The sequence below is a fragment of the Salvelinus fontinalis genome, chromosome 6, assembly GCF_029448725.1.
Source record: "Salvelinus fontinalis isolate EN_2023a chromosome 6, ASM2944872v1, whole genome shotgun sequence".
NCBI lineage: Eukaryota > Metazoa > Chordata > Actinopteri > Salmoniformes > Salmonidae > Salvelinus > Salvelinus fontinalis.
In genome coordinates this window covers 49,442,940-49,455,659 of record NC_074670.1, presented here as the reverse complement: position 1 = coordinate 49,455,659, position 12,720 = coordinate 49,442,940, and the positions used below count along the sequence as shown (strand labels likewise).

At 44.0% G+C, this 12,720-nt stretch overlaps 1 protein-coding gene across 1 annotated transcript; it reads left to right on the top strand.

Annotated features, from left to right (window-relative positions):
- The first annotated feature begins 24 nt into the window (after positions 1–24).
- xkrx (XK related X-linked) lies at positions 25–12,693 on the top strand. The gene is made up of 3 exons (XM_055926855.1): positions 25–374; positions 10,239–10,498; positions 10,589–12,693. Exons 1-3 carry the CDS (start codon positions 25–27, stop codon positions 11,437–11,439), a joined length of 1,461 nt encoding a protein of 486 aa, XP_055782830.1. The 3' UTR covers positions 11,440–12,693.
- Positions 12,694–12,720: the final 27 nt, after the last annotated feature.

Genomic DNA, 12,720 nt, shown 5'->3' with positions numbered 1-12,720 from the left:
TGACGTTGTTTTAGTCATTGAGCCATGGAAGAAGAGGGCGAGCCAGTCGTAAACATCTCGGACGTCGAGCAATTCCACCAGGAATCCCCCTCTGAAAACGGAGTCATGTTGGTTGTAAACCACAGTAACATTCAACCCCCTTTCAGCGTGGTGTTGGCCACTTTGTTGTATTGCGCTGAGTTTGTCTGCGCAGCTGTGCTTTGCAACATGTACCACAAGAGCGATGACGACACCTGGCTGGGGTTGACCATCACCTTCATGTTGGTGCCCGCTGTATTGACTCAATTGGCGCTGACATTCATTCATAGAGACTTGGGAAGAGACCGCCCCCTGGTCCTCTTCTTGCATCTACTACTCCTGGGCCCACTCATTAGGTAGGTAAGGTGCCAAGTCATCACAGTACTGAGTAGTAGCCTAATGTAATGGGTGTTGTACTGCCTTTACCCAAGGCCCAGGCTTTCCTGATACAGGGAATAGAGCTCTCACCTCTGGCCCCCAATCAGCTGTTCTCTCTCCCTACATTGGTGGGATCATTCTGGTGCTCTCTCGGGTAGGATGCTGGGGAAGTGTACCAGTTGACAGGTGGAACTGTGAGTGAGGAAGCTTTTCGAAGGAGAGGGTAATATGTAAAATGGCTTATATAGGACTGTTCTACTGCCTCACAGGGACTAGAGCACTTGACTGCACTGCAGGTTCATATACTTTAGTCCCCAGTGAACTCCGCTGCAGGCCTACTAAGAAATGCCTTTGTGGAGAGTAAAATGCTCTACAATGTTAACTCACTTATCCTAGAATCAGGGCAGTATTTTCCCGTCTCTTCAAACCTGTTTGACCAGATGCGAAGTGGGTCATGGTTAAGATAGACCCTCTCATTTACACCTCTGTCAGACATGTATCTACAGTAGGCTGCATGAGTCACAACTGCTAATTTGTCAGCCCACTTCTAAATGGGTTTGAACTGCCACTGCCAGAGGTGTATTTATTACGCCAAACGGAACAAAACGGGAAAGGCCCTACCTGAATTTGTCCAATAGAAACTCAAATGTTGCTCTGTTTGGTCCCTAAACGGTTTCCGTAATGAGTATACCCCAGGCACATGTAACAATTCACAATGAGATCAACCTCAATTTTGAGGTCATTGGTATTCTGAAATTAATCTTAGTTTAAATCAGACACATTTTTCATTCGTTTCACGTACAGCTGAAGTCGGACGTTAACATACACCGTAGCCAAACACATTTAAACTCTTAAACTCAGTTTTTCACAATTCCTGACATTTAATCCAAGTAAAGTAAAGTAAAGTTGCCCTGTCTTGGGTCACCACTTTATTTTAAGTAGAGTGTAGAGTGATTTATTTCAGCTTTTATTTCTTTCATCTCATTTCCAGTGGTTCAGAAGTTTACATACACTCAAATACATTAGTATTTGGTAGAATTCCCTTTAAATTGTTTAACTTTGGTCAAATGTTTCAGGTAGCCTTTCACAAGCTTCCCACAATAAGTTGGGTAAATTTTGGACCATTCCTCCTGACAAAGCTGGTGTAACTGAGTCAGGTTTGTAGGCCTCCTTGCTCACATGCTTTTTCAGTTCTGCCCACAAATTTTCTATAGGATTGAGGTCAGGGCTTTGTGATGGCCACTCCAATACCTTGACTTTGTTGTCCTTCAGCCATTTTGCCACAACTTTGGAAGTACGCTTTGGGTCATTGTCGATTTGGAAGACCCATTTGCTACCGAGCTTTAACTTCCCGACTGATGTCTTGAGATGTTGCTTCAATATATCCACATTTTTCTTTCCTCATGGTGCCATCTATTTTGTGAAGTGCACTAGTCCCTCCTGCAGCAAATCACCCCCACAACATGATGCTGCCACCTCGTGCTTCACGGTTGGGATGGTGTTCTTCGGCTTGCAAGCCTCCCCCTTTTCCCCCCAAACATAACAATGGTCATTATGGCCAAACAGTTCTATTTTTGTTTCATCAGACCAGAGGACATTTCTCCAAAAAGTACGATCTTTGTCCCCATGTGCAGTTGCAAACCGTAGTCTGGCTTTTTTATGGCGGTTTTGGACCAGTGGCTTCTTCCTTGTTGAGCGGCCTTTCAGGTTATGTCAATAGAGGACTAGTTTTACTGTGGATATAGATACTTTTGTACCCGTTTCCTCCAGTATGTTCACAAGGTCCTTTGCTGTTGTTCTGGGATTGATTTGCACTTTTCGCACCAAAGTGCGTTCATCTCTAGGAGACAGAGCGTGTCTCCTTCCTGAGCAGTATGACGGTTGCGTGGTCCCATTGTGTTTATGCTTGCGTATTATTGTTTGTACAGATGACCGTGGTACCTTCAGTCGTTTGGAAATTGCTTCCAAGAATGAACCAGACTTGTGGAGGTCTACAATTTTTACTCTGAGGTCTTGGCTGATTTCTTTTGATTTTCCCATGATGTCAAGCAAAGAGGCACTGAGTTTGAAGGTAGGCCTTGAAATACATCCACAGGTACACCTCCAATTGACTCAAATGATGTCAATTAGCCTATTAGACGCTTCTAAAGCCATGACATCATTTTCTGGAATTTTCCAAGCTGTTTAAAGGCACAGTCAATTTAGTGAATGTAAACTTCAGACCCACTGGAATTTATACAGGGAATTATAAGTTAAATAATCTGTCTAAACAATTGTTGGAAAAATGACTTGTCATGCACAAAGTATCTGTCCTAACTGACTTGCCAAAACTATAGTTTGTTAACAATACATTTGTGGAGTGGTTGAAAATGAGCTTTAATGACTCCAACCTAAGTGTATGTAAACTTCTGACTTCAACTGTATCTAATTGGCTGAAATGACACCAATCATAGCTCTCATTTTGTTTTGTTGTGAAATGCACAAGCTTTGAAGGCTCTAATACTGACATTTCTGTAAAGCACTCTTTTACCCCATGACAGTTAAGGTTTCTCTTTGTGTCTAGACTTGTTGAACAAACCGTGAGTCATTTGTCACTGGTGAGTTAAGGTGGTGTCTGGTTGCTGTTTCAAAACTGAGCATATCTGAGTGATACTGTTGGTTAACTTTGGTGTGTCAACAGAACCTTGGATTTTACAATTTGATCACTGTCGGCCTAGTAGATAGCTGCGGGTGTGGCCCATAACACTGTATGAAGTAGGCCTTCAGCATGTTGACTTTACCTCTTCATTGCTTACCATTCCATAGTACAGATTTTAAAAAAGACCCAGAAAAGCAGAATAACGCTGTTTCCTATTTCATTTTAGGTGTTCTGCGTTCAATCTTTTCATTTCCGCAACCAGGACTGCCTTGAATCTGCGAGGTGAATGTGCTCAATTAGAAGTGAAGCGTGATTATCAGCTATGTGTGTCAAGTATTCAAATATCTAGAAGAGCCTAGGACTGGAATGTGGAAGCAGTGCCCCGTGTCATATCACTTGAGATTTCTCTAAATGTTGTATATTGTAAGACAATAGATGGTTCTATTCTAATAAACACCGTATATCTACATACAGTGCCTTTTGGAAAGAATACAGACCCCATTACTTTTCCCACATTTTGTTATCAAATCTAATCAAATTTTATTTGTCACATACACATGGGTAGCAGATGTTAATGCAAGTGTAGCGAAATGCTTGTGCTTCTAGTTCCAACGGTGCAGTAATATCTAACAAGTAATCTAACAATTCCCCAACAACTAATACACACCTAATACACACAAATCTAAAGGAGTGAATGAGAATATGTACATGTAAGTATATGGATGAGCGATGACCGAGCGGCATAGGCAAGGTGCAATAGATGGTATAAAATACAGTATATACATGTGACATGAGTAATGTAAGATATGTAAACATTATTTAAAGTGGCATTGTATAAAGTGACTAGTGATCCATTTTATTAAAGTGGCCAGTGATTGGGTCTCAATGTAGGCAGCAGCCTCTCTGAGTTAGTGATTGCTGTTTAGCAGTATGATGGCCTTGAGATAGAAGCTGTTTTTCAGTCTCTCGGTCCAGCTGTGGTGCACCTGTACTGACCTCGCCTTCAGGATGATAGTGGTGTGAACAGGCAGTGGCTCGGGTGGTTATTGTCCTTAATGATCTTTTTGGCCTTCTTGTGACATCGGGTGCTGTAGGTGTCATGGAGAGCAGGTAGTTTACCCCCGGTGATGCGTTGTGCAGACCGCACCACCCTCTGGAGAGCCTTGCGGTTGAGGGCAGTGCAGTTGCTGTACCAAGCTGTGATACAGCCCGACAGGATTCTCTCGATTGTGCATCTGTAAAAGTTTGTCAGGGTTTTGAGTGACAAGCCAAATTTCTTCAGCCTCCTGAGGTTGAAGTGGCGCTGTTGTGCCTTCTTCACCACACTGTCTGTGTGGGTGGACGAATTCAGTTTGTCTGTGATGTGTACGCTGACACTTTTATTTTATTAACTTAATATAATACATAAATAAAATCAATTTAGTCTCAAATAAATAATGAAACATGTTCAATTTGGTTAAAATAATGCAAAAACACAGCATTGGAGAAGAAAGTAAAAGTGCAATATGTGCCGTGTAAAAAGCTAACGTTTAAGTCCCTTGCTCAGAACATGAGAACATATGAAAGCTGGTGGTTCCTTTTAACACGAGTCTTCAATATTCCCAGTTAAGAAGTTTTAAGTTGTAGTTATTATAGGAATTATAAGACTATTTCTCTCTATACCGTTTGTATTTCATATACCATTGACTATTGGATGTTCTTATAGGCACTTTAGTATTGCCAGTTTAATCTCAGGAGTTGATAGGCTTGAAGTCATAAACAGCGCTGTGCATCCCAGCATTGCTTAGAGCTGCTGTTTGAATGAATGCTTACGATCCTTTTGTGGCTTACCACCGCTCAGTCAGTGCTATATCAAATCATATACTTAATTATAATATAATAAACCGACAGAAATATGAGCCTTTGGTCATTAATATGGTCAAATATTGTAATTTCGAAAACAAAAAATGTATTCTTTCAGTGAAATACAGAACCGTTCCGTATTTTATCGAACATGTGGAAACCCTAAATCTAAATATTGCTGTTACATTGCACAACCTTCAATGTTATGTCATAATTATGTAAAATTCTGGGAAATTAATTACGGTCTTTGTTAGGAAGAAATGGTCTTCACACAGTTCGCAACGAGCCAGGCAGCCCAAACTGCTGCATATACCCTAACTCTGCTTGCACTGAACGTAAGAGAAGTGACACAATTTTCATAGTTAATATTGCCTGCTAGTATGAATTCCTTTGAACTACATATGCAGGTTTAAAAATATATACTTGTATATTGATTTTAAGAAAGGCATTGATGTTCATGGTTAGGTACATTATTGCAACAATTGCCCAAATACAAGTGTGCCAAACTTGTAGCGTCATACCCAAAAAGACTCGGATGTAATCACTGCCAAAGGTGCTTCAACAAAGTACTGAGTAAAGGGTATGAATACTTATGTAAATGTGACATTTCAGTTTTTCTTTTTAATACTTTTGCAAAATTGTCTAAACCTGTTTTTGCTTTGTCATGGGGTATTGTGTGTAGATTGAGGGAGGGGACTATTTAATCCATTTCACTACATACACCCTGGTTTGAATCCACGCTGTATCACAATCGGCCGTGATTGGGAGTCCCATAGGGCGGCGCACAATTGGCCCAGCGTCGTCTGGGTTTGGTCGGTATAGGCTGTTATTGTAAATAAGAATTTGTTCTTAACTGATTTGCATAGTAAAATTTAAAAAAAAATACAATAAAATACCCATGAGGACTCAAGGCTGTAATCGCTGCCAAAGGTGCTTCAACAAAGTACTGAGTAAAGGCTCTGAATACTTATGTAAATGTGGTATTTAATTTAAAAAAAATATTAATTTGCAAAAACATTTTTACTTGTTTTTGCTTTGTCATTATGGGGTATTGTGTGTAGATTTATGAGGGGAAAAACTATTCAATCAATATCATAATAGGGCTGTAAAGTAACAAAATGTGGAAAACGTCAAGGGGTCTGAATACTTTCCGAAGGCACTGTGTATGTTCAATTCAAAGGGCAGGTTTGGCGTGATCTCTGACTGTACTAGCTCCACCTTTTATGACAAATCAAGTGACTGACTAGCAGGCATTTTCCAAGCCCACACAAGGCACGACATTGGCACACTGTTTACAGCCATGCTCCCCCACTCCCTCACTGTAGCAGTGCTGATCAGTGAGAATCAGACCTTTGGATTTGTTTGTTTTCAGAAGAAATAGAACAAGGTTCGGTCTCAGGGTTTTTCTGCTACAGCTACACAGTTCTATAATTATACTCTGGAGGGTGGCTTGTTTGGGGATGTGGTTCCCTCCGTAGAGGAAGCTACATATCATTCCCGACCTGACATTTTCCTGCCTTAAACCATATTTTGTTTCTAAGTGAACGGTTAACTGTGTCAAAAACAGATGCACTAGATAAACAGCTGTGCGTTAGTTCCAGTTCCTTCCACAGACCACATCTCCGCTCTGGCCTGATCTGTTGTGCACTTCCTGCGGAGCATGGTGGATGATGTCGTCATCATCATCAGATCATCTGCTGTGTGGGCGCAATTCAATATTGCATGTTGCCTAGCAACTCCGCCCAAGGGTTTGAATGTTGTTGACTGCACGGCTTGCTTTACCAAGTAACAGGCAAGGACTCTAGCTCACAGGGTTGTATCCGTCTTGTAACTCACATGCTCACATGTCAATGATTGAACACACAGTAAAGTTTCACAAGCAATTTAGCTTTTCTAAGATAATACTGTATGTTGACAAGATGTCACATGGCCAACTGGGAATCTCTGTATAGTGTCAGGTTGGTTCCCTGCTTGAGTGACCCTTGTCACAGCTTGTCTAAGAGAATATAATTATCCTCTGAGGCAGAGGAGGCTACATACTTAGTCACTCCTGTCCCTGTCCCATCATGCAACTCTGAAAGTGTTTACTCACAGTGAAGGACGGTTGGTGTCTTGATGTCCTGTATTCTGAAATGCTAACTTAGTGCAAACACTCAAAGAAATTGAATTTGTCCGAAGGTCAAAATTGATCTTTTTTTTGGGGGCACCACTGTCTCTTGTGGGTGTTATGTCAAAGCACTGTTAAGCATAACAGGGTGAGAAATCTCTACTGGACCTTAAGGAGCATGTTGAAAGTATTTCCTGATGATGAAACCGCCCTTGTGACATTTTCAATGTATACAAAAGCCGCAGTTGCTTGAACTGCAGCCCATGCCTTAAAGCAGGGTTTCTCAAATCCTGCCCACAACTGGCAGCACCCAAGTGATCATAAATTCGAAGCACAGGTGCACCTGACCCGTTCGTAATGCACATGGTCAATTTGGTTTGACATTTGATATCCCTATGGGGCTAGTTGGGGACCATCATTAAATAACATGGGACAATATATGAAAATGTCAATAGCTCCAAATTTCAGTGACAAACCTCAAACCAACTATAAATTGTAGAAATTCATATACAAATATTGAAAGTATTAAAATACACTATTTACAAAAGTATGTGGACACCCCTTCAAATGAGTGAATTTGGCTATTTCAGTGACACCCGTTGCTGACAGGTGTATAAAATTGAGCACACAGCTATGCAATCTCCATAGACAAACCTTGACAGTAGAAGGGAGTACTGAAGAGCTCTGACTTTCAACGTGGTACTGTCCTAGAATGCCACCTTTCCAACAAGTCAGTTTGTTTATGCACTGCTAGAGCTGCCCTTGTAACTGTAAGTGCTGCTATTGTTAAGTGGAAACGTCTAGGAGCAACAACGGCTCAGCCGCAAAGTGGTAGGCCACCATCTCACAGAACGGGACCGCCGAGTGCTGAAGCGCGTTGCGTGTAAAAATAGTCTGTCCTCGGTTGCAACACTCATTACCGAGTTCCAAACTGCCTCTGGAACCATGCACAATGCCGAGTGTCGGCTGGAGTGGTGTGAAGCTCACCACCATTGTACTCTTTGAGCAGTGGAAACGCGTTCTCTGGAGTGATGAATCACGCTTCACCATCTGGCTGTCCAATGGACGAATCTGGGTTTGGAGGACGCCAGGAGAACGCTACCTGCCTGAATGCATAGTGCCAACTGTAAAGTTTGGTGGAGAAGCAATAATGGTCTGGGGCTGTTTTTCATGGTTTGGTCTAGGCCCCTTAGTTCCAGTGAAGGGAAATCTTAACGCTACAGTATACAATGACATTCTAGACGATTCTGTTCTTCCAACTTTGTGGCAACAGTTTGGGGAAGGCCCTTTCCTGTTTCAGCATGACAATGCCCCCGTCCACAAAGGGAGGTCCATACAGAAATGGTTTGTCAAGATCGGTGTGGAAGAACTTGACTGGCCTGCACAGAGCCCTGACCTCAACTCCATAAAACACCTTTGGGATGAATTGGAACGCCGACTGCGAGCCAGACCTAATCGCCCAACATCAGTGCCAGACCTCACTAATGCTCTTGTGGTTGAATGGAAGCAAGTCCCCACAGCAATGTTCCAACATCTAGTGGAAAGCCTTCTCAGAAGAGTGGAGGCTGTTATAGCAGCAAAGGGGGGACCAACTCCGTATTAGTGGCCATGATTTTGGCATGAGATGTTTGAGCACATGTCCACGTACTTTTGGACGTGTACTGTATGTGCTTCATGAAAATATTGTCCCATTTACATAGTGTAATGTATTGAAATGGGCTATACAATGTCAAACCACACCAGCCAGCTGAAGCTAGCACTATCTAGCCTAGGCGACTTCAAGACACACAACTTAAACAGTGTAACCGGGTCATCTAGAAGGGTGAGTGACTAACTGTGAACTGTTTTGACAGAGTGATTGTACAAACGCTTGCCACTTGCGAACACACACACGAGACACCCACATTACCCCCCCCCCCCCCCCCCCACACACACACACACACACACACACACACAGACAACTAATTTGGCTTCAGTCATGGCCACTGCATTTCTTAATAACCAAGCTGAAAAACAAGACCAAACCAGGAAGTTCAGTCCCCCCTTTTTATAAGGTATTTCCTTATTGCATGTGTGTTTTACTTTGCTCTTTTTACAAGAACTTGTACTATAAGCTGAGAGCAAAGTGATTTTTATGGCCTGGGAGTGATTACCTGGCAGTAGGCACTTTGCTTCAGCCAATGGTACCATTAGATGCTGCTGTGGACATCGGGCATATTGATTCTGCCAGCCAACCTTTTTCTCAGCCATGCTTTTTCCTGTAAGTGAAATGCATTTAGTCTCTTAGTCGTTTTTTCAGTGCTGGCTGGCTGGCTAGCTAGACTGACTCAGCACTCATTCTCAGCTGCATTAGGATGCCAAATTTCCCTGGAAGTAAATCAGTCTTGTGCATGCTACTGCTCTCCATCTGTAGACCTTAGTTTCATGATTGTGCAATCAGACAAGATAGCCTCGATTCTTATGCATAGGCTACCAGAATAGTAGTACCACTAGAGCGATGAGGCAGCTTGTGGATGGCACAGAGCGCCTTCCTTACCCCTCCTTTAAATGTCTCTCAGTTCAGCGAGAGTTGAAGTCAAAGACGAGGGGCTGCATGTTTGGTTATGCGCCGCAAGGTCACAGCCAACGTGATTCAACCAGCACCACAACAGCTGAAAAAACACAGCGGCTGAAAATGGCTGTCGGACTGTATGCCAGAGGGCTCTCGTAGCAGCACACAGCTGAGCTGCCAGGAAGTGAATCCTAGTAGTAGCTAGCCTATCTGTGTGTTCTCTCCCCTAAAGCCCATGTCCAAATTAGGAGCTGTTTTGGTCTGAAAGACAACATTCCAGCAACGTGCTGTGATTTACTAGTTGAGTGTGGATACATTGGATGCTATTAAGTGCCTTGTGTACAGCTAACCCTTGCACTGGTACTATTCAACATAAACAGACGTAAAGGAGAGCTACACCTCATGTTTCACAGTGAACAGTGAAAGCATTTACCTCTGGGAAGGGAACAAACACACCCTTCTTAGATTTCAGTGCTTTGTCAGTCATGCAAAGGCTGCCACATAGACTGCCCTCTGGTGGAGTCATATATAAATGTCACATTTCAGTCTCAAATTTAAATGTGAAGCAAAATATGATATTTATTGAATGATAATACAAACCCTTGACTGAAAATAAACAAGACAATGTTTTTTTGTTAACCTGTATTGCCCTTTGGTGGTTATGTGGAATTGCTCAATTGTCAATGGCCCTCTTCTCTCCTCAGGTGTTTCGAGGCTCTGATGGTTTATTTTAAGGCAGGTAAAGAGGAGGAGCCGTACGTGACCATCTCCAGGAAGATCAAGCTGAAGAAAGACCAGGGCACGCCCATGGAGTGGGAGATTGGCCACTCAGAGCGCAAGCTGGCCACCCACCGGAACGCCTTCAAACGCACCGCCGTCATCCAGGCCTTCCTGGGCTCCACCCCCCAGCTCACCCTGCAGCTGTACGCCACCATCCAGGAGAAGTACTTACTCCCCACCAGAAGTAAGAGTTCTCTTGATGGCATTAATGGTGAATGCTGTATGTCTTGTTTTGGAGGGTCTAACAAGTGCTTTGTCTCTGTGTTCATCCCAGTGACTCTGATGATTATCTGCCTCATCTCCGTCACCTACGGGGCCCTGGTGTGCAGCGTGCTGGCCATCAACATCCGTTACGACGACTACAAGGTGCGGCTGCGCCCGGCCGCCTACCTCTGCATGATCCTGTGGCGGGTCCTGGAGATCGCCACGCGTGTCACCTCCCTGGTACTGTTCAGCACGGCGCTCACCTACTGGGTGATCCCCGTTGGCCTAGGCAACCTTCTCTTCTTCTTCCTGCTGCCCTGGGTCGAATTCTGGGCGCGACGCGCCTCGCTGCCCGACAACGTAGAGAAGAACTTCAGCAAGCTGGGCACCACAGTGGTGCTGTCGCTGGTTACCTTCCTGTACGCCTGCATCAACATCTTCTGCTGGTCGGCCGTGCAGCTGGACCTGGGCCACCGCGACCTCATCGAGAAGAAGCAGCGCTGGGGCCGCCTGGCCGCCTACTACGGCGGACGCTTCCTCGAGAACGGCGCGCTCATCACCCTCTGGTACTTCCACAAGTCGGACTTCTACGAGTACGTGTGTGCCCCGTTGCTGGTGGCTCAGCTGCTCATCTGCTACAGCCTGGCCGTGCTCTTCATGCTACTCTTCTACCAGTTCTGCCACCCGTGTCGGCGCCTCTTCAGGCACAACGTGCACGACTGCCTGGCCTGCGTCTGCTGCTGTATCTGCTGCCGCAGGGGTGGGGGGAGAGAGGGGCAGGCGCAACCCAATTCCTATTCCACCACTGCCACCATGGTGCTGGTGCCATTGGAGCCGCCAGAACTGCAGCCCCCCGACCTAACCAGCCAGCTGGTGGAGCGGGAGACAGCCATCATTGAAGACATCATGGAGGCGGCTTGAGAAGGCCCCATGTGATGATTTGATGATGTGGGGTCATTGCGTGGTGCAGCTACTGAACTAATAGCTATGTACACTCAGGACTGTTATACTGTGAGTGGTGCAGATGAGACGGACAGAGCTGCTTGTTCTGCACTGCGGTGCACAGAGGACAAGTTGGTCCCAAGTGGTTAGCTAAGCGCATTTGAAATTGGTACCATGATTTTATCGATTCTCCTCATTTTAGAATAACACGTGCATGCAGAGCTTTGGGCTCAAAAAGATCAGCTGTGATATAGACAATGTTGCATCACTGTTGTTGAATGGGCATACTGTACAGGTAGAGAGGCAGTGGGCCGCGGGCCGCGGGAGACCAAAGAATGTACTCTGATAAGATATGCCGCCGTGATGCACAAAGGCATACTTGAGAAAAGCAGCACGGGGGTCAGATACAGTGGGGCCAGGTGTGTGGAAACATGCGGCCTCGGGCCAACTTGCCCTTTACACTGGGACTTCCCCTGCTTACCTTCAAAGGGGTTTACTTAATGAATAAACCCAACATGTTGCATTAGGTCTCTTTTATCCACACGTCAAAGCCCATATGTAACATGAAGGAAATGAAAGGTCAGTTGAAATCCGAGCTACCCTCCTCAAACCCCACTCCACCCACTGTGTATTTAATGAATGGTTTGTATTATTAGTACCTGGCCTTTTTTTTATTTTGCATTTTGCGTACCGTGTTTAAAAGTCAAGCTCAGTGAGTCATGCCGTGTTCACATGCTAGTCGGGAACTAGGAAACTCAAATGTCCAACTTGCTAAGTGGTTGAACGCGGCACAACTTACAAGTTGGACATTTCATAGTTTTGCGGTTCCAACTATCATGTGAACGTGGCAATAGACATTGATCATTTTAAAGAACAAATGGGTTAAAGAGACAATGAAGATTTTATGTAATCACACACATTGTAATTGAGATGCAATTTTACGTGCTGTTTACGTTCAATGGAAGCCAGGTAACTGTTTACGTTCAATGATGCCTTACCGGTAGTCTGAGTACCAGTCTCTTTACCTAATGTTCCACTCCTTGCCACTCCTTGTCATTGCCAATTGGGATTAGCTAAAGAGACTGGTACCCAGGCTACCTTAATGGTACCTTATGTCTGAAATATTAAAGTCCATTATTAGTCTGCTTTTTAAGTGAATGGTCTGTTCAATAGCATGTTAAGTGCCTTAACTACTGCATTATTACTTGAATAAAAAAGTTATTGAATACTAAATGCTGTAATATAAAGAAAACATATTTT